Genomic DNA, 21578 nt, shown 5'->3' with positions numbered 1-21578 from the left:
TTATATATATATATACACACACACACACACACAGAGGCAGGCAGTGTCTGAATCTGTGAGTCTCATCAGGTCAGCAGCTTATACTGAAGCAGAGCGTAGGTGGACAACAATGTTGAGGGTGCAGGTCGGCATTGCTTAGGGTTGCAGTGTTTAGGTCTGAGATATGATCTGAGTTATGTTGGGGATGCATTGGGTTCTTCACAATAATTAGTTGCCAGTGAGGTGTGATTTTGGTGGTGTGTCTGAAAAAGTGGTGGCTTCAAAGTGCATTGAATGAAAGACTGTCAACATTTGAATTCTGGGAGAGAGAAAGACAGATAATTGGCATCTAAAGTTATTCTTAATTTTTTTTTTCCTCAACAAAATTAGATTCAAATGGGGAACTTGTTAGTCGCTCTTTTAGGGTATTGGGGAGTGAGCCATCACCTTCTCGTCGCTAATTGTGAAGAGACAGCAATTTGACCACCTTCTGATTCTTCTCCTTTGCGAGTGACTAAGGGGAAGAGAGAGAGAGAGAGAGAGAGAGAGAGAGAGAGAGAGAGAGAGAGAGAGGGTGGCAAAGTTTTTCTTTTCCTTTTTTTGCTCTCTTATTAATTTGTTGCTTTCTTGTCTTAATTAATCCCATCTATGAAGTTAATTATCAGTTTCATTCTTTAATGTAAATATTAACACCCAAAAAGAATGTAGGGAGTCGGACAATTCTTGAAAAGAATTAACACTAGCTAGCTACTTAGATCTCTTTCTTTCATGGTAATATGCAAATGATACATATATATATATATCTCTCTACTGCCCTCTACGTATATATGTTAATTATAAGCAATTATGGAAGTTCAAATCTACACATAATACATATATGAATATTGTAAGGGAAAGAAGCCAGCTTCAATTGTTCGACGCTTGATTATTTTAGTCCAAACAGCTCGTTAGATCAATAAATTTACGATTTACGTGATTTCATACCACCAGTTATGTAATCATTTGTTAACATTCTTAAATTCAGGTATTCTAAAGCCAAGGCATTAAATATATATATATATACAATCAATATATGATCTCTCCTACTACCTTTACTGTGTTTGTTTGTTTGTTTTTTTTTTTCAACTTTTTGTGTGCAACATTCTATAGGTTTACGTGCACCTAATTAAAGTGTTCATTTTTTCGTATAAATATATACATGCATATATATATATTCAATCCTTTTCCTATCAAAGGTACCCGGTCCCTGCACCCACACCGAATAGACAAACTTTTAACATCATGTTGGTGCTTTTACATGCCAACTTCTCTCCCTTTCTGATCACATGCACGCTCATATATGTACATACATAAATATATACACACCCACAAACAAGTTCACTGAAGTTATTGTATATATATTATGTGTAGAAAAATCGAAAAGAAACTCTCCTGAAAGCTCTTCTCAATCATTTATATATTTGTTTCTTTTGCTCCTCTCTTTTTATATATGTTCTTCTACTACAATATATATATATATATGTATTTTTTATATATCACCTTGTTCCCAATTTCCTTTTTTACTTTCTAGAATGGACCCAGTTATAATATTCTACAAATATATATATATATATATGTTGTTTGTAGTGGTGATGGATAATTGGGTGTGAAGGAAACTGAAGAGAAGATGGAAGTAGCGTGATTAACGTGATGGAGAGGAAGCTTTTCCTTCACTGCAAGTATATTGTGGGCTGTCATTTTTTACAACTTACAAACTGCGAGAAGCACATGACTACTTCGTTAGATTCTATTCGCTGCTCCTCACCTCCACCCACCAATCATGCACCTCATCCCTCATCCTCTCATCTCACCCATCATCATCATCATCTTCATTAACAACATCAATCATCGTCACCCCCACCACCACCTCCACCTATATATATATATATACACACATTATAATATTGATGAACTAGCCATAGCTAGTGGTCATCATTCATCAATGGCCAAACGTAAACCCATCACAATATATATATACATACATATATGATTGCCGCATAATCAGTATTATGACGTGTCATGTAAAAGAAAAATGTATATTTCTTTTTTTAAAAAAGATTGTAGCATATACATACATATGATTGTGTGTGTGTGTGTGTGTGTGTATATATATACATATATATATATATACATAACGTATACGGAGGGGAGTGGTTGTGGAGTACACAGATTACGTGAAAACCTCCTCCCTACCAAAACGAGAAAAATGTTGTCATCTCATCACTGTTTTTGGCTGCTTTCTTCTCTGCATTGGGCTTCCAAATCCCACCCACCTCTCCCCTCATCATTTTGTTTCTTTTATCCTTTTCTGCTTCTGTTCTTTTGTTCTTTTCTTTCTTTCTTTTCCATACTCTAATTATCTTTTACTATTAATATACACCTATGTGTATATATATATATATATATATCTCTCTCTCTCTCTCTCTCAAATGAGACCAGCCCAAACAGTCTCATTGAGTTACAATGAAGTCCATTCATTTTCATTGTATTTATAGAAGTTCAGAGACAAAGTACATGTATCTAGTGTATTTCACATTACATACATACATATATATATAATTTTTTCATAAAAATTTGTTACATTTATGAAATCTGTCACTATGCTCATAAAACACTTGACAATTATTCCTTATTTACAATATAATAATATTACTTATATGTATATATACTTGTAAAATATTGATAGGCCCACATGAGGTTTTACAATAGTAAGCTGGTCATTTGGTGGATTGAATACTTGTCTTTTATTTGTTGGTTTTTTTCAAGATACTTATTGAAGGGATATGTTGTATAACTTTAAAAATTAAATTATATATATTCAAAGGAATTTAATATATATATTTTCATACCCTTTTTGTCTCTACCTTCACACAAAATAAATTCATGGGCTTTTTTCCTTCAGGTTCTTCAGCATTAAATTCTCAAATTTGTAATGATACCATTTTTTTTTTGACCTATTTTGTTTATAATATATTATTTATATATTTTTTAATACAGTTATTTTAAAATATTTAAATTTTAGTATTTAATGTCAATAAGAATACAAATAGAAAAAGTAAAGAGAGTTGGAAAAACAAATATAAACTTTATTTATAAAGATTTAACTATTAATATCGCGTTTCACGTAATTTTTTTTTTTTTTTTTTTGAATTTATTTTTTAGTGGTCGAATTATGTAAATAAAATGTCAGACAAGCTTCTTTCATGATAGATTTGGTATATACTTCAAGCTTATTTGAACTTGAATTCAAGTTCATTCAAGCTCGGTTTCCTGCTAATCTTTCCTTCAATCAATGTCAAACTCTGTCAAACATAACAGAGAATACTCAAATCGAACTTCAACTTAACACGACTCAAAAGATTAACTATTTGGCTCAACTCAACTCAACTCAACTCCTTGTTCGTCCACACTAACTACTCAACAAGAGAGTAGAATGTACATGGGTCTGACTTAGAACTTCTAAAAGGAGTTCAGCTTCAGAATAATTTTATGGCTAGCAGTCAATAATTAATGAAATTCTTACAAACTGATTCTGCAACAATTTTTGGCCATTAATTCATGGAATGATGTTAGAGGTGCAAATATTTTCACACGTTCAAAGCTGTCTCTGATATACAGGAGTTTGCCAAGCAAATAAATCAGAATCATGCATGTTAAATGCTAGCTATAATCTTGGAAGTGCCTGAAATGACATCATTTTGTAGTGATAAAATCCTCAACTTTTAGCAAGGAACTGTACTTTTTCTCTCAGTTCAATGAGTCTATTTCACTTCTTACTGGAGGATATGATCAGCCCCGTATATACACATATATGCAAACTAAAATATGTAAAAGCTCTAAATAAACAGCAACTAATGAGTTTAGTCAATTCAGTTACCTATCTTGACCAAATCCTTTTCTTCGTATCCCTCTCCTTAGCTCCTGGAGCCTGATCCTTGACATTCCTTTTATGAGTCATAGGCCCTTGAGCAGAGGAGACTGGCTTTGTTGTTGTTGTTCTCATTACCCTAGCAATCTTGGGTGGATCAGATTTCCTAATCTTCTTATCGTTCAAAGTAGTCAACATATTGTTTTCTGAATCTCCACTTCTAGATTCCCTTTTTCTTGTCTCATGAAGAGAAGCATTTCTTCTTGGCAATGCTGAGCCTTGACTCATAGGCCGGTTAATTGAATTCGAAATACCCAGAACTTGTGGCTCAATATCTCTGATGAAACATTCATCTCTACCACAAGCTTTACCTTCACTGGGAGTAGCCCTTAAGCCATCAGGGAAGTTGCAAGTTTGCATCTGCTGCAACATCAGCTGCTCCTGCTCCTTCAACTTGTCTTCAAGCTCTTTAATCTGATACAAGATGTCAAACAAATTTTTGTACCTTAGTCCATTTTCTGTATGAAAGCACAATATTAATCGATTTCTTTCAAAATGCATTAACTCAAAGTTCTCCACCTAAGTTTGAGCTAGCCAGTTACCTACGAGTGAAGATTAAAAAGGTGAAAATGGTTTTTGTTCTAGAAAACAGAAACTGTAATCTGAAAATGAGAGAAAAAGAAAATGAAAAATTAGCAAGAGAATGGAACATATTTGGTACGTGAAAAGGGAAAGCCAGTCATATTGTAGAAAAAAAGAAATATTTATAATAAATTCTTTCAAGAAAACACTAAGAAACACATTTTCTATCCACATTTACAGATAATATATTCTTTAAAATATCAATTAGTACATGTGATGTACAGTGATTCTGCAGTTACTATCAGAAACTTATTGATGTGGAAATTTAGGAAAGAACCTTTTGATGAAGTAAAACAGGTTCAGAATTCTCTTCCGATTGTTTCAGTTTCCCCTCAAGCTCCTTTATCTGAACCAGAAAAGTAAAGATTTCACCTCAATCTCCCCATTTTGTCATCATTAGACATTGATAACCAAATTGACAACCTTGTATCTGTGTGTATATATGTATATATATAAATATTGAATGATTAGAAAATAACCTTTTGATGAAGTAAAACACATTCTGATGTTTGTTCCGACTCTCTCAGTTTCATCTCAAGCTCCTTAATCTGAACCAGAAAAAGCAAGAGGAAATTAGCCTCAAATTAGGCCATTTAATCGTCTTTAAACATTTCTTATCAAGTTTCCACAACCTTTTGCTGAAGGGTGAAGGAACTGGACTCAGACTCTTGCACTTTCTCTTTCAGCTTGTTCTCAAGATCTCTAACCTGTTTAAAAATAGCTTTCAGCTTCTCTCTCAAAATTTTGACAATCAAGTAAACAGGAAAGATGATCGAGAAACTCCAACAAAAACCAGAACTAATAAGTACTTTCAACAGAAGCCCGGGGGATGAGAAAGTTGAATAAAGTAAAGAAAGATCTTTAAACCTTCTGTTGGTATATTGAAGACTCTGATTGTTGTCTCTCCATAAGCTTGGCTTCCAGTTCCTTGACCTTCATCAGATTGTAGTCAATTAGGCATGGATAACAACTTGATAATTAGTAAGAAAAACCCAAACATATTGTATCCTATCAATAATAAATATCAATCATAACTCAAGTGAAAATCAACCTTTTGATGGAGATCAAAACAAATCTCTTCCTTCCCCTTCAATCTATCAGAAAGTTGTGATACTTGTTTCTCTGACTGGCTGTGCAAAGTAGCTTTTAAGTCAACTTGACTTTCAAGTTCTTTAATCCTTTCTTGTTGGTTCCTGTAAATTTGGTCCTTTCCTTTGGCCTTACTGTCCAGGTTTTGTAAGTTTTCTTCTAGCTTCCTTAGAGTCTCATCTTTGGATCTAGATTCTTGCCGTGCTTTTTCGAGCTTTATAGAGTAATTAAATGATTTGTAAAACAGAAAACAAATCATAATCAGTGCCTGATGTCTCAAAAGGAATTCATTTTTGGAAATCTGAAGTTCATGAATAAAACATGTTTCCAGCTCAAATCACCAGCCTTACCATTGCTTTCATCTTCTGAAGCTCACCCGTATCCATTTGTTTCTTTGCAGGACCTAATTCAACACCTCTAACTCGAGTTGCAAAATTTAGTGAACTCAGAGTTTCACTCAGATCCTGCTCCGAAGGACTAATTTGCACAAACATTAAAGTTTTTGAATCACCTCCTGCAAAATTCAGGTTTCAATATTTAGGCAAACCTGACAAAATTAGTCATCACTACAATACAAAATTGATAAAAATACTAGGAAATACTAAATTTACCTAACGAATCTTGAAGTAAATGTGTCAACTTTGAGTTCCTGAAGATTAAGCGACAAATGTTGTTAAGCAGCATACTGATGCCTCTTAAAGTTAATATAAGTGCGATAAAAGATGTGAACCTGTATGGAATATGACTACTTTTTGTTGCCAAAGCATGTATTACATCTCCTAGAGCTGAAAGGGATCTATTAATGTTTTGAGCTTCCTTGAGCCGTTCACCCTGTACATCAGTTTTTGCAAGTCTCTCACTGCCTGCCAAATCAACAAGCCAAAGCTTGCTCTTGGTGCATTCACCACTCATCAAATTCTTGGCTCTCACCATTATGCAGAGCATGCTAAAATGTGAAGAAACAGTTCTGGCAATGCGTGAGTAAGAAGCAATGAAAAAATCAAATGTTGTTTTATGGTTAAGCAAGAAAAATAAGCAATACCAGTGTGATCGACTACTATGTTCATTCACATTATTGGATCCAACAGCTCTAGAATTGCTGCCAGCTTGCAGAACATTCCAAACTTCCTTGATGTTATCAACCTTGGCTTCTGTGATTCCAGGAACATGATGAGACCCTTCAGAAGACTGCTTTATCTCCAACCTAGTAATATATCCGAATGAAAAAGGCTCATTAGATTTTTTTTTCCAACATATCTCTTGTTGCCATATATAAAAAATGCATTTAATTTATACAACCTGTATATTTTATATTAAAAAGCATTTAGAGTCTGTATATTTTATATTTTTATATAATTAGATTATATAACTGTAAGTAAAAAGTTATATGCCTTGATCATTGTAAATTGCTGGAAATTAATTTTTTAACTTTTATATATTCATCTATTTATTGAATGAAAGAATGGCAGAAAATTATCAAATTATTCAATCAAAATTCTTTTAAATCAAAAGTTATCATGGTATTAGAGCTCTAGTCATAGAGTTTTATGATTTTTTTTATTATTCTTGATGTTATTGGAGTCTTAGGCTATTTTAGATTGTGAGTCTTCATCTGTGTGATTTTTCATCAAAGCGATATTTTTTACTTCCTTTGGTTGAGGTTGCAGATCAAGTTTGGGTAGAGAGGAAACTCACGTATTTTGGTAATCTTTCAATTATATTGGGTTGTTTATCTCTCTATATTTGAGTTAATTTTGAACTGTTTTATATAGTATAAATTTTTGCTGATAAATTTGAACTTTGAGTTAAATTAACGGGAAAGAATTATTCAACATGGAAATTTTAATTTCGATAATAAATCACTGGAAAAGAATTATGGGGACACCTTGATGGAGCAATGGAAGATCAAGGATGTTAGGGTGATTTGTTGGATCATTGGGTCATGTGAATCTCAATTGATTTTTTTCCTATAAAATTGCACAGATAATGTGAAAGTATTTGAAGAAACTGTACAACCAAACAAATTTAACCAGAAGATTTCAGTTAGAGTGTGATATTGCAAATTATACTCAGATGAATCTATCTATTCAGGAATATTTTTCTGGTTTTCAAAATTTATAGGCAGAATTTTCTGATATAATTTGTGCAGATGTGTCTAAAAATTCTCTTACTGATGTTTTAGTTATTCATGATGTTCATGAGATTAGCAAGCGTGATTAATTTTTAATGAAATTACGATCAAATTTTGAAAATACTTGTTCTAATCTAATGAATCACCATCCTCCTCCCTCATTGGATGTATGTTTCAATGAATTAATTTGCAAAAAATAACTTCTTACACAAACTACTCTTGAACAAGGGCAGATGACCACAACACACATGATATTTTCAACTCAGGAAAAAAGCAAGGGAAGAGATATGAGTGAGATTCAATGTTTTAGTTGCAAGAATTATGAACATATTGCTTCAAATTGTACTAAGAAATTTTGTAATTATTGCAAAAAGTAAGGATATATAATCAAAGAATGTCCTATTTATCCTTAAAATTGTCAGACCACTACTTTTCAAGCAATTGTTGCCAGCTCTTCCAATTATCAGGCTCAAACTAGGTCATTGACTATATCGATTAATCAAAATGTTCTTACTCCTGAAATGGTGCAACAAATGATAGTTTCAACCTTATAGCTAGACTTGGTTTGTTGATTCTGCTGCATCAAATCATGACTAGTTTAGCTAATTTACAGAAAATGTTTGTCCATATTATAGTTCAGAACTTATTCAAGTTGCAAATGCCAACAATCTGTCCATTAGTGCGGTCGGTGATATTACTCAAATTTTTAACAATGTCTATCTATCACCAAGACTTTCTGATGATCTTCTTTCAGTGGGTCAATTAATTGATGATAACTATGATGTATATTCTCTCGTGATGGTTGTTGTGTGCAGAATCAGGTATTGGGGGCGGTGATTGTAAAAGAGCCTAAAGTTGGACGCTTGTTTCCTCTACATATTTCTATTCCTAGTAATATTTTTTTACCTTACTCTATTGCTATTAATAATAGTGAGGTGTGACACAAACGTTTGGGATACTCTAATTCAACTGTAATGTCTTATATGTTGAATTCTGGATTATTAGGTAATAAAAATCAATTCTTTAGTCTTTCTTTTAGTTGTACAGGTTGTAAATCAGGAGAGAATAAAATTCTTCCATTTCCTATTGCTGGTGGTCATGCAGATAAATGGTTTGAAATTATTCATAATGATGTACGGAGAATCACACCTATTATTTCTCATGCATATTATAACTATTTTGTGATATTTATTGATGATCACAGTCAGTTTACTTAGATTTATTTTCTTCGTTTCAAATCTGAAGTCTTTTTAATTTTTAAAACTTTTGTTGTATTTGTTGAAACTCAATTTTCTGATTCCATTAAAACTCTTCGATTTGATTTTGTTGGAGAATACATGTCTAATGCGTTACATGAATTTTTAAATGAAAAGTGTATACTCTCACAACGTTCTTGTCTACATACATCTCAATAAAATGGTGTGCCACAACGAAATAATCATCATCTCTTAAAAATTACTCACGCATTATTACTTGGATCTTCTATTCTACCTCAAGTTTTGGTAGAAGTTTTATCTTTAGTAACTTATCTTAACTACATACTCAAACTCTAAACTTTGAGTCTCCTTATTTTCGTCTTGTCCGCATACACCTCAATAAAATGGTGCGTCATAACGAAATAATCATCATCTCTTAAAAATTACTCACATTATTACTTGAATCTTCTATTCTACCTCAATTTTTGGTAGAAGTTTTATCTTTAATAACTTATCTTATTTAAACTACATACTCAAACTCTAAACTTTGAGTCTCCTTATTTTCGTCTTTATTAACACATCTTCACTATAGGCATCTACATATATTTGGTTGTGTGCGCTTCGTTCACTTGTCTCCTCATAATCGTCATAAACTTTATACTCAATCTGTCAAATGTACATTTTTGGGATACAATACAAATCACAAAGATTTGTTTGCATTGATTCTTCTTTTAAGAAACTTTTTGTTTTTCGTAATATTATTTTTTTTCTAAAATGAAATTTTCTTTCACACTCGTGATCAGTCATTTTCTGATGTAGTTATTCTTCCTAATTTTGATTATTTACCTTCTTCTCCTCATCAGTTCAAGCTTGGGTATGTGCATGAACAATGTCATTCGCAATTGTCCCTTTCTGATCCAGATCCACCATCTGATCCTACACCACCACCCTTGAGATGCTCTATCAAGATCTCTCGTCCTCTTAATTGGTATGACTCTTATCATATATCATTTAGTATTTCTTTATCTTTTATCATGGTTTCATCTTCTTACTTACAAGTAGTTAAGCATGAGTGTTGGCAGCAAGCAATGCAAGAGAAACTTCAAGCTCTTCGGGATAATCATAATTGGAATATTGTTCTATGTCCACCTACAGTCAAACATATTGGATGTAAGTGGGTTTATTCACTCAAACTTTGCTCTAATAGAACTCCTAAGGTTAGGTTGGTTGCTCTTGGTAATCGATAAGAGTATGAGGTGGACTATGAGGAGACACATATGCTCCAGTGGCTAAAATGACTACCATGCGAATACTTCTTACCATTGCTGCTTCACAAGGTTGGCCACTTAAATAAATGGATGTCAAAAATACTTTTCTACATGGTGATCTCAAAGAGGATATATATATGACACCTCCTTCTAGTTTGTTCTCTCCATCTACTTCTGAAGTTTGTGCAAAGTCAATATGATTTCTCTTTGTTCCTGCATAAAATTTTTATTGAAATTGTACTTCTACTAGTCTATATTGATGATATTATTATATCGAGAACAAATTATTTATTGATTACTTAACTTCAGCATCATCTCTGTGATTCATCTCATATGAAGGATCTTAGCTAGCTTACATATTTTTTTAGGGTTAGAAGTTCACTCTAACTCTTCCGCTATATTCTTATATCAGCATAAATATGCTCAAGACTTCATTTCTTTGGCTGATCTTCAGGATTCTTTATCAATTAATACTCCTCTAGAAATAAATGTTAAGTACCATACAGAAAAGAGAGAGCTACTTTCTTATCAATATTTGTATTGACAATTAGTTGGGAGCTTAAACTATTTGACTATTACTAGACCTGACATCTTCTTTGCTATCTAACAAGTTAGTCAGTTTCTGCACTCTCAGCAACATCTTCACTTGGTTACAGTTCTCATATCATCAAATATCTTTGTGATTCTCTATGTCGAGATTTATTCTTTTTTACTGGATCTTTTATGCAACATAGTGCTTTTAGCGACGTGGATTGAGCTAGTTGTCCAAATATTCATTGATCTGTCATAGGTTGGTGTATGTTTCTTGGGAATTTCTTAATATCATGGAAGAGTAAGAAACAAGATCGGGTCTCTCAATCTTCTACTAAATCTGAGTACTGTGCCATGTTTGTTGCATGTTCAGAGATTTCTTGGCTTAGAGGGTTGTTAACTGAGTTCGAATTTCCTCAATCTACTCCTACTCTTCTTTTATGCAGATAATACAAGTGCTATTCAGATTACTACTACTAATCTAGTCTATCGTGAGCGTACCAAGTATATTGAAGTGGATTGCCATTATATTCAAGAGCCTGTCCGTAATCATGTTCTCTTCCACATGTTTCCACAATTTTACAGATTGTTGATATGTTTATTAAGTCACTTACTCGACAACATCATCAATTTTTACTTAGCAAATTGATGCTTCTTAATCGACTAGCATCAATTTAAGAGGGATGTTGCCATAGATTAAAAATACATTTAATCTATACAGTCTGTATCTTTTATATTAAAAAATATTTAAAGTTTGTATATTTTATATCTTACTATAATTAGATTATATGGTTGTAATTAGAAAGATATTAGACTTGATCATTGTAAATTGTTGAGAATCAGTCTTTTAACTTTTTTATATTCACCTATTTATTGAATGAGAATGGCAGAAAATTATTAAGTAATTCAATCAAAATTCTCCTAAACCAAAAGTTATCATCTCTATACCATGTTGTTAGAATATTATAGAATATTTTATAGACATAATAGTATAATTATCTTTACAAATACATAAGCGTAATTAGGAAGAAAATTATTAGGGGTAATTTTTATTGATTACCATATATGAATCCGTTTATATGTATATATATCTCTAATTTTATTTTAATAAAAGTAAATATTCAATATTATTTTCCCTAATTCTCACATGGTATCAGAACTAGAGTTAGGGTTAGAGTTTTAGATGTCAAATTACATCAGGCCAAAGAACGGTTGAACAACCCATTCCTGGCGAGGAGAAAGACAACCACTAATCTCCAGTCAGTTCAAAGTGAGGCCACCACGGTGGAGTATGTGGGAAAAGCTGAGTAAGCGGTTCACGTGGTGGTTTGAGGTTGCGTGCAGTGGGATTGCCAAAGGAGAGCATTCCCGTGTGTGTTAGGTTCCCGTTCGAGGATAAAAGCAACAGAGGAGCTCAGTAGGCCAGTTCTATGCACGAAACCAGAAGGTCAAAGACGGAAAAGGTGCAGCGGAGCAAATCGCGCGACAACAAACTGTTCTCCATTCTCCGACATGATTTGGGATGTTTCTACGAGCGTCATTCCGGATTAGGGCCGGCATTGGAGTTCTGTGGTGATTTCCGGCCGAAAGAAAGTTGTTTGGTGGTTTCAGGCGGCGGGGCATGCGGCGATGCAAATCCTCCGGTAGTTGACAATGAGGTTCTGGTAGGGATATTAATACCCATGCGTGAAGAGTTATTCTGTTTTCTCAAACTTTCTGGTACGTTTACAGTATTTTTGGTGTGTATCTAGCTGCTGTGTTTGGATAATTTTGGGTGACAATCTGTAAATATTCTTAAGTTAAAAATGAGTGATAACAAGTTTTCGATGAGTAAAATAGTCTCAGTCGTGTCAAAGATTACTGAGCATAAATTAAATTGTACAAATTATCTAAAATGGAGCAAAACTATCAAGGTTTATTTACGTAATATTGACAAAGATGATCACTTTATTCAAGACCCTCCCACTGATGGAACTAGACAAATTTAACTAAGAGATAAATGGATTATTTAGAGTTTCTGTATTCAGGCAAAGAAAATGCGTCTTGTACGTATGATGTTTGTAAGACTTTTTATAGTGCTAAGAATGAGGTCAAATCTCTCACGACTTATTTTATAAAATTTAAAATGACATATGAGGAGCTCAATGTACTTTTGTTGTTCAGTGCTGATATTGAGGTAAAGCAAACATAGAGATAACAAATGGTCATAATGATTTTCTTGGCTGGTCTTCCATATGAATTTGAGACTGTTAAATCTCAAATTATATCTGGTTCCAAGATCACATCTCTTCAGTAAGTTTTCAATAAAGTGTTACGCACAGAGACTACTACATTTAATCAGCATGCTAATGTTCTTGTTGCTAGAGGAAGATGAAGAAATAAAAATAGGAAAGAAAACAGAGCAATAGATAGTCAGTATAATGATTCAAACAATATTGTTTGTTATTACTGTCATGAAGAAAGACATACGAAGCAACAATGCAAGAAATTACAAAATTAGAATTAGAGAACACAAACTGCGAATATTGCTACTGCTAGCTTTTCTTCTGAGAAAACTATTATGATTTCAGCCGACAAGTATGCAAGATTATCTCAGATTCAAGAATATTTGAAATAATGCACAGTAGCCACTACTTCTGTTGAATTAGGTAAAAAATGTCTTATCTTCTCATCAAACAAATGGGTGATCAATTCTGGTGCTATAGATCACATGACAGGTAACCCTAATATCTTCTCTAGTTTTCGATCACATAGAGCACCCTTTCCTATAACTATTGTTAATGGATCAACTTACAATATTGAGGGTTCTGGGACTACAAAACAAATTTTCACCATTACCCTGCCTCTGTTTTAAGTCTACCTAAACTTACTTTCAACTTGATTTCTCTAAGTAGACTTATCAAAAATCTTAATTGTTGTATCTCATTCTTTCCTGATCATTATTTTTTTCAGAATCTTATGACAAAACATATTGTTGTTAAAAAACAGATATCAGAAAATCTCTACATTCTTGATAGTTTGGTGCCTCGATCAGTTGTCTGCTCTTGTATTATCTTTTCATTTGAAACACATTGTCAGTTGAGACATTTATCTCTCACTGTATTGAAAAAATTGTGTTCTCAGTTTCATGATGTATCTTTATTAGATTATGAGTCATGTCAGTTTGCAAAACATTATTGTAAATAGTTAAGTCCAAGAATTAATAAACGAGCTAAATTTGTTTTTGAATTAGTTCATTAAAATATTTGGGGTGCATATCCTGTTATGTTTGAAGTAATCTTTAAGTATTTTATTATTTTTGTTGATGATTTTTTTCGAATGACTTTGATATATTTTATTAAAAATCATTCTGAAGTATTTGTCTATTTTTGTACTTTTTCATGCGGAAATCAAAACTCAATTTAATATTTTTGTGCATATACTAAGAAGTGATAGCGTTAAAAAATATGTCAGACTCATTTTAGAATTATATGATTCAACATGGGATTCTTCATCAGTATTCTTGTGTTGATACACCATCTCAAAACACCCCTACTGAGAGAAAGAACAGATATTTAGATTTTTCGAGCCATCTTGTTTCAGATACAAGTTCCTAAACAATTCTGAATTGAAGTTGTATCCACTGCCTGTTTCCTAATTAATCGTCTACCATCTGCAATTTTCGAATGTGATATTCTTTACAGTATTCTGTTTCCAAACAAATCATTGTTTCTAGTATAGCCACGCGTATTTGGTAGTACTTATTATGTTCGACATGTACGACTCAGTATTAGTTGGATCCCAAAATCTTGAAATGTATCTTTTTGAGATATTCTCGCATGCAAAAGAAATATTAGTGTTATTTTTCAGATCTTAATAAATATTTAGTGTCAACCGATGTAGTCTTCCCAGAGAATATATCGTTTTTTTTCTCACAGTCCAGTTCTACATATTAGGTGAATAACGATTATTGGCTCATTTACAAATTCTAGAACAATAATTCTACGGAGCAACCAAATAATGATATTTATCTTATGTGTCTTCTGAGCAAATTGACGATGGTGCGCCACTCAAGAACAACTGTCCATTATTTATATTTATTCCAGAAGACTACAAACTAATAATACATGTCTTGCACCCGCTTTTTCGTCATATGATCCTTCCATCCATGATCTTGATATTCCCATCAGTCTTCGTAAAGGTACACGTCAATGCACCATTTCTCATTCTACTTATCGTATTGCTAATTTCATTTTATATGATCATTTGTCTCCTTCGTCTAACTTTTTAATTGCTTCTATAGACTCCGCTTTCATACCGAAGACAGTTAAAGATGCTCTAAATCACTCTAATTAGTGTAATGTCATGCTTGAGAAGACAGTTAAAGATGTTCTAAATCACTCTAATTATTGTAATATCATACTCGAGAAGATAAATGCTCTTAATGATAATCATACTTGGGATCTGATAGATTTACCCAAAAGAAAAAAGACTGTAGGGTGCAAATGAGTATTTGCAATCAAAGTGAATTCAGATGACTCTATGGCGAAAGTTAAAGCTTAATTGGTAATAAAAGGTTATACTCAGACTTATGCAGTCACTATTCTGATACATTTTCTCCAGTGGTGTTAAACTCTGTTCGTTTATTCATATCTATTGCAGTCTTCAGAGACTGGGTTTTACACTTGCTGAATATTAAAAATACATTTATTAATAATGATCTCTTAAAAGAAAGGTATATAGAGCAAACATCTGGGTTTGTTGCTCAGGAGGAGTATGGAAAAGTTTGTCATTTGAAAAAATCTTTATATGGTTTGAAGTAGAGTCTGTGAATTCGGATTGAAAAAGAGCAAATGTAATTATTCAATCTTTTATAGACAATCAACAGTTGGTATTATATTTCTTATTGTCTATGTTGATGATATTGTGATTACAGGAGATGACCATGTAGAAATATCTTCTCTAAAGTCATTCCTGTAGCCTCCAGAGATTGGGTTTTACACCTGCTGGATATTAAAGATGCATTTATTCATGATGATCTCTTAAAAGAAGCATATATAGAGCAACCATCTGGGTTTGTTGCTCATGAGGAGTATGGAAAAGTTTGTCATTTGAATAAATCTTTTTATGGTTTGAAGTAGGGTGTGAATTCGGATTGAAAAAGAGCAAATGTAATTATTCAATCTTTTATAGACAATCAACAGTTGGTATTATATTTCTTATTGTCTATGTTGATGATATTGTGATTACAGGAGATGACCATGTAGGAATATCCTCTCTAAAGTCATTCCTGCAGCCTCCAGAGACTAGGTTTTACACCTGCTGGATAATAAAAATGCATTTATTCATGATAATCTCTTAAAAGAAGCGTATATAGAGCAACTATCTGGGTTTGTTGCTCAGGAGGAGTGTGAAAAAGTTTGTTATTTGAAGAAATCTTTATATGGTTTGAAGTAGAGTCTGTGAATTCAGATTAAAAAAGAGCAAATGTAATGATTCAATCTTTTATAGACAATCAACAATTGGTATTATACTTCTTATTGTCTATGTTGATGATATTGTGATTATAGGAGATGACCATGTAGGAATATCCTCTCTATAGTCATTACTGCAGACCAAATTCAATACCAAAAACTTGAAATAACTAAACTATTTCTTGAAAGCTGAAGTAACAAGAATGAATGAAGGGATTTTGTTATCTTAGAGGAAGTATGTATTTGATCTACTTGCAAAAACAGGAAATGTGGGAGCTAAGTCATACGCTTATAGTACCAAATGTACATCTTATAAAAGATTATGGTGATCTCCTTGATGATCCAGAAAAATACAGGCAACTAGTTGGGAAATTGAATTACCTTACTATGACTCATTCATATTGCATATCCTGTCAGCATTATAAGTCAATTTATGTCTACACATACAGTTAAGCATTGGGAGGTTTTTGAACATATTTTGTGCTATTTAAAAAGGTACCCCGGAACTCGGCATAATGTTTAAAACTTACAAATATACTCACATTGAATGTTTTACATATGCTGATTAGGTTGAATCTAAGATTGATAGAAGGTCTATTACGAGTTATTGTGTTTTTGTTGGTGGGAATCTCGTATCATGGAAAAGTAAAAAACAAACAATTGTATATCGCTCAAGCACAGAGTCTGAATATAGAGTTATGACCCAATCCACATAATAAAGTCTTAAGGATATATCATTCTTTAAATAAAGTGGGTTTGAATCCTACATCTCTTGCAAAACTTTGGTGTGATAATCAGACTACCTTTCATATTGTCTCAAATCCTGTGTATCATGAGAGAACCAAACATACCGAGATTGATTGTCACTTCATCCGAGAGAAGATTTAGAAAAATTTTATATCTATTGGTTATGTGAAGATAGGAGTTCAACTTGGTTATATATTCACAAAGTCTCTGAATGAAATACGGATTGAGTATTTTCAGAACTACCTGAGCATGATTAATATCTATACTTCAAGTTGAGAGAAAATGTTAGAATATTATAAAGTATTTTTTGTACATAATAGTATGATTATCTTTCTAAATATGTAAGCGTAATTATGAAGAAAATTATTAGGGTAATTTATGTTAGTTACCATATATGAATCCATGTACATGTATATATATTTCTACTTTTATTTCAATAAAAATAAGTAAATATTTAGTATTCATTTTCCTAATTCTTACACACGCCAAGTCACCTATTTGACCATATATTCAGGTATAAGTCTTTCAATGGATACATAGAGTGAAAAACACAGCAACTTACCTCTTGGATGATGGAGATGTAGCCAGAAGATCTCTTATCTGTTCATTGTAGACCTCAAGCACGCTAACAGATATATTGTATGTAAAAGTTTCGTTCCTTTCCTTGGTAACTTTAAAGAGTTGCTCAAGAGTCCTGTAATTGACTCCCCTATTCTGCTCAATTCCCTCCATTGTAAATGTCTTTCCCGTACCTGTTTGCCCATAAGCAAATATACAGACATTGTACCCATCGAGCACTGAAATCACCAGCGGGGAGGCATCCGCAAAGACATCGACTGTCAGGGGTAAAAGAAAAATCCCAGTTCAACACATGGTTCACAACTAAGAGCTCATACCATAACTATAAATTATTGTGATACATCATAGCAAGACCTTGATTATCTTTTGGTGTGTACACTCTGTCAAATTTGAAATTTTTCTTGGTGGAGCCACCCATCAGGACACCAAGCTCTCCATCTTTTGCAGCATCAAAGTCCACAACTGTTGCACATCCAGTGGATATCTCATCCTTTCTCAGCGGACGGCACCGGCAAAAAACCCTAATATTACCTGATATTTAATAATGAACTTGAGTATTTTGAAACAGAATTCTCCATAGATAATGCAATAGATTGTTAACCTAAATTCAGCACATAAGAAATACTTGCCTTTAGTCTCTTGAATTCGATTGTAAAGCTCCTTTCGCTTTGCTTGCTCTTCACTATACTTCAACTTGAGATCCTCACATTGTGCAACTGTATAACAATACCAACATTATGCATGCATGAGTCCGCTGCAAGCCTAACTTGGGAAACTAAGATATTCAAACTTACGTAATGCCTGAACCCCAACCACCATTTTATTCAACTCAGGTATAGAATCAGCACATTCATGAGCTTCTCGAGAGAGCTGGGCATGCTCATTCTTCATTCTCTGCTTGCAATAAATTATGATGATGCAAAATACTAATAACCAAAGTTAATGTAAGAACAGAACTGTGATGTGAAATTCTGACAGGATGTAGTGTCTTACAGTTATTTTCTCTTGTAAATCACTGATTGCAGTAGCCCAGTTCTTCTTATCCTCCTCATACCTCTTACTAATGGCCCTTAGATCCTGGCCTTGTTTTACCACAGTTTCATCTACCAAGAACAAAATAATAAAAGCATATATTTTTGGAATCAAAGTAACATAAAATTACTACGTCTTCAAACATAAGCACTAACTGATTGCAACGCACATGGAAAACCGTCTAAGGTATTAAAAAGCCAACATTGCAACTCCATCCTGCATAATACACTATCTGCTAGTTTACAATTGTTTGATAATTTGCCAGGTCTCAGCAGGGTTGCTACCTGCTAAATCTAATACTATCAATGAAATACATTTTACACCTTAGATTTCCCCAGTTTTTAACTGAAGCAAAATTATTATAGATATTTTTTAGTTTATTGAAAAAGAAAAAAGAAAAGAAAACTTCCTGTAATCATGCTACAGTCTTGCACTTAATACAACAAGGTATTCCGTTTAAAAAAGACATTTAGTAAACATTTTGGACTTTATGATTACCAAGAGAACGTGCTTGAAAAGTTTTGTTGTCAAGTTCCATTCTAACGTTCTCCAATTGTTCAGTTGCTGAAGTCAAAGACATCCATGCCTCATGGCATTCATTGGCCTTAAGCTGGCACTGAAAAGTAAGCTCTTGTATCTTTTTTTCATACTTCTCTGTAGCTTTAGCTCGGCCAAATTTCTTCTGCTTGTTACAGAACAAAAGATCAAAAAGCTATACAAAAATCAAAACCATAAACTCTGTAATCTCTCACATATTTTCTGCTTACCTGAGCTGAAGAAATCTCAATTGGAGCAGCACAGTTGAGGCATTTAAGATATTCGTGTGGAACCTGTGGATCTATCCACATGATAATAGACATGGTAGAAATAAGTATCATTCATGACTATGCTTGTAAGAATCACTTTGACCACTAAATGATAACTAAATGATATTGCAAACTCAATAAATGTAAATGATGTTACCCGAAACCTTTGGTGCTGTCCGCACACAAATCCCACAAACCATTGGGCTTCCATTGACCCCTTCGAACCTTATAATTAGTATCCCATCCCCCTTAACTTTGACTCTCGTACCAACCACTTGCAATGGCTTATTAGCTCCAACAACAGAGAAGATATCAAATTCTGATAAGACCTGCCATATCCCAAATAACAACTTTTAAGTACTGAATCAAATATGACTAGGCTATATTTGCAACAGATGTCCAATTTTTTTGGAATTTATTCGTAAAGTCTCACTAATTCAATTAGAAAACTATACACATCCTACTAAAAGATAATAGAGATTAACCCACATAACTGTGTATGATTCAACGTGGAATTCTATATAATTCAACTTTCATAGGAGAATTCTCACCTTCTAGTATTTGAACTAAGTGTTAGTTTACAAATAAAACTCACAAAATCTACAAGTGTTTTTTTCCAACATAACCTTAAATGAAAATTCACAGATGCGCTAAATGATCTTTCCTGGATTGACTTGCCTTCTCTATCTGCATGTACACATTGAATACCCTCATTCCCTTAGGTCCATTGGTGTTTATGATCTCTGCAAAATGAAGATCAACAAAATACTCCCCAGAAGGCAGACTTTTGAACCGGTAACAGAAGTTTCCTAATCTTGCTGATTGATATATGAAAGGAAAATCTCCAGCCTCATTGATAAGTTCATTAGTTTTTAGGACATTTCCTCCTTCAAAATATCTGTCCCCCAGAAATTCCGCACTAGAACCTGCATCCTTTAAATCCTCACCTCCAGCATTTACAAACATCAGTATTTCATCTGTTTGAAAAAAAAGAAAAAATTGAGAAAAAATTATTAGTAAATTTTCTACAAAATGATACTGTAATGAACTAACTAACGGTCCATAATTTCTCACCACGAATAAGGAAACTGATTAGTGTATTTCTAAACCTAATAATATATGCCTAAATCCCTGGAAAACCTAACCCTAGATTTGCTCTTGAGCTTCTACGTTTTCCCCCTTTTCCGGTTCAAAATGTTTTAGAAGTTACATTCCTTAATCTCATTTCTGCAATCGTTTAACTCATCTCCAATCATGAGCTAAAGCCACAAATGAACTTTCCAACAAAAAAAAAAGACCATTCTGATTCCATCACCCTTCTTCTTTTTCGCTGTTTACTAACCAACCAGCACGGAGACTGGACTAACATGCTTATTTCTCTAGCATGGAAGATAATTTTTCTTAAAAAACAAAAAGCACCTACCTGTACAATTACATCTGGTGAACCCTGTAGGTATCAGTCTCGAGTCCGGGTCACAAATGACAGAATCGAACAAAGAGTCTTCACATTCGTCGATCGCAGAATCTTCACTTTCCTTGTTCGAGATTTCATCTTTCTCCGCATCAAGAACCCAAGAAACAGAGAAATCGGGGCATGGGATTTTTGGGCCTTGTTGAATTGCGGTGAACTGAATATCTTCCATGGGAAAACAAAACCAAGAAACCAGGGTTTTGCGAGTTTGGCAACGGAAAAAACCAGGGTTTTGCGAGTTTGGCAACGGAAAAACTTTCTTGAGATTCAGCGATAAAGAACCAGCTTTTCTTTCTTGTTATTCTCTGTGTAGCCGTTACTATCAGGTAAGAGTGCAGACCTTGAAGAAGAGGAAAGAAAATTAATGCAAAGTATTTCCTTTTCCTGGTGCGTTTCCACGAATTTGAATTCTATGAGACCGTTGAGAAAATAAAAAAACTTTACCGTTGAAAGTTTTTGGAGGGTCTTCGTGGATCCAATGGCAATTTGAATCGTGCATGACACTAGTACAAATTGGGCCGGGTAGGCTCCGGCCCGAAACTAAGAAGAATCTTTTATGGTAATGGCATAAAAGAATTAAAAGATATAATATTTTTATTTAACATAAACTATGCTAATATATGTTATTATTATCGATTAAAATATAATTTTGATTTCTTTAATTTTTATTTTTATTTAATTTAGCCATTATCTTTATTTTACATTAAATTAATTCTTATATATTCATAAAAAATTTTATTTAATTTT

General features: G+C 33.2%; 1 protein-coding gene across 1 annotated transcript; it reads right to left on the bottom strand.

The window, feature by feature from the left end:
• Window positions 1-3548: 3548 nt before the first annotated feature.
• On the bottom strand, window positions 3549-21266 carry LOC110814461 (Di-glucose binding protein with Kinesin motor domain-containing protein). Its single transcript, XM_088217168.1, has 20 exons — window positions 20784-21266; window positions 20039-20337; window positions 19518-19689; window positions 19322-19392; window positions 19053-19236; window positions 18516-18625; window positions 18317-18416; window positions 18152-18238; window positions 17877-18053; window positions 17506-17779; window positions 6660-6821; window positions 6348-6563; window positions 6229-6266; window positions 5968-6131; window positions 5580-5831; window positions 5396-5461; window positions 5161-5235; window positions 5008-5076; window positions 4806-4874; window positions 3549-4360 (listed from the first exon to the last, which is right to left on the bottom strand). The coding sequence occupies exons 1-20, from the start codon at window positions 21001-21003 to the stop codon at window positions 3896-3898; spliced, it is 3270 nt and encodes a 1089-aa protein (XP_088073294.1). The 5' UTR covers window positions 21004-21266; the 3' UTR covers window positions 3549-3895.
• Between the last annotated feature and the right edge of the window lie 312 nt (window positions 21267-21578).

Source organism: Carica papaya, chromosome 4 (genome assembly GCF_054855325.1).
Source record: "Carica papaya isolate Zhongbai chromosome 4, ASM5485532v1, whole genome shotgun sequence".
Taxonomy (NCBI): domain Eukaryota; kingdom Viridiplantae; phylum Streptophyta; class Magnoliopsida; order Brassicales; family Caricaceae; genus Carica; species Carica papaya.
This window is presented reverse-complemented; position numbering and strand designations above follow the sequence as displayed.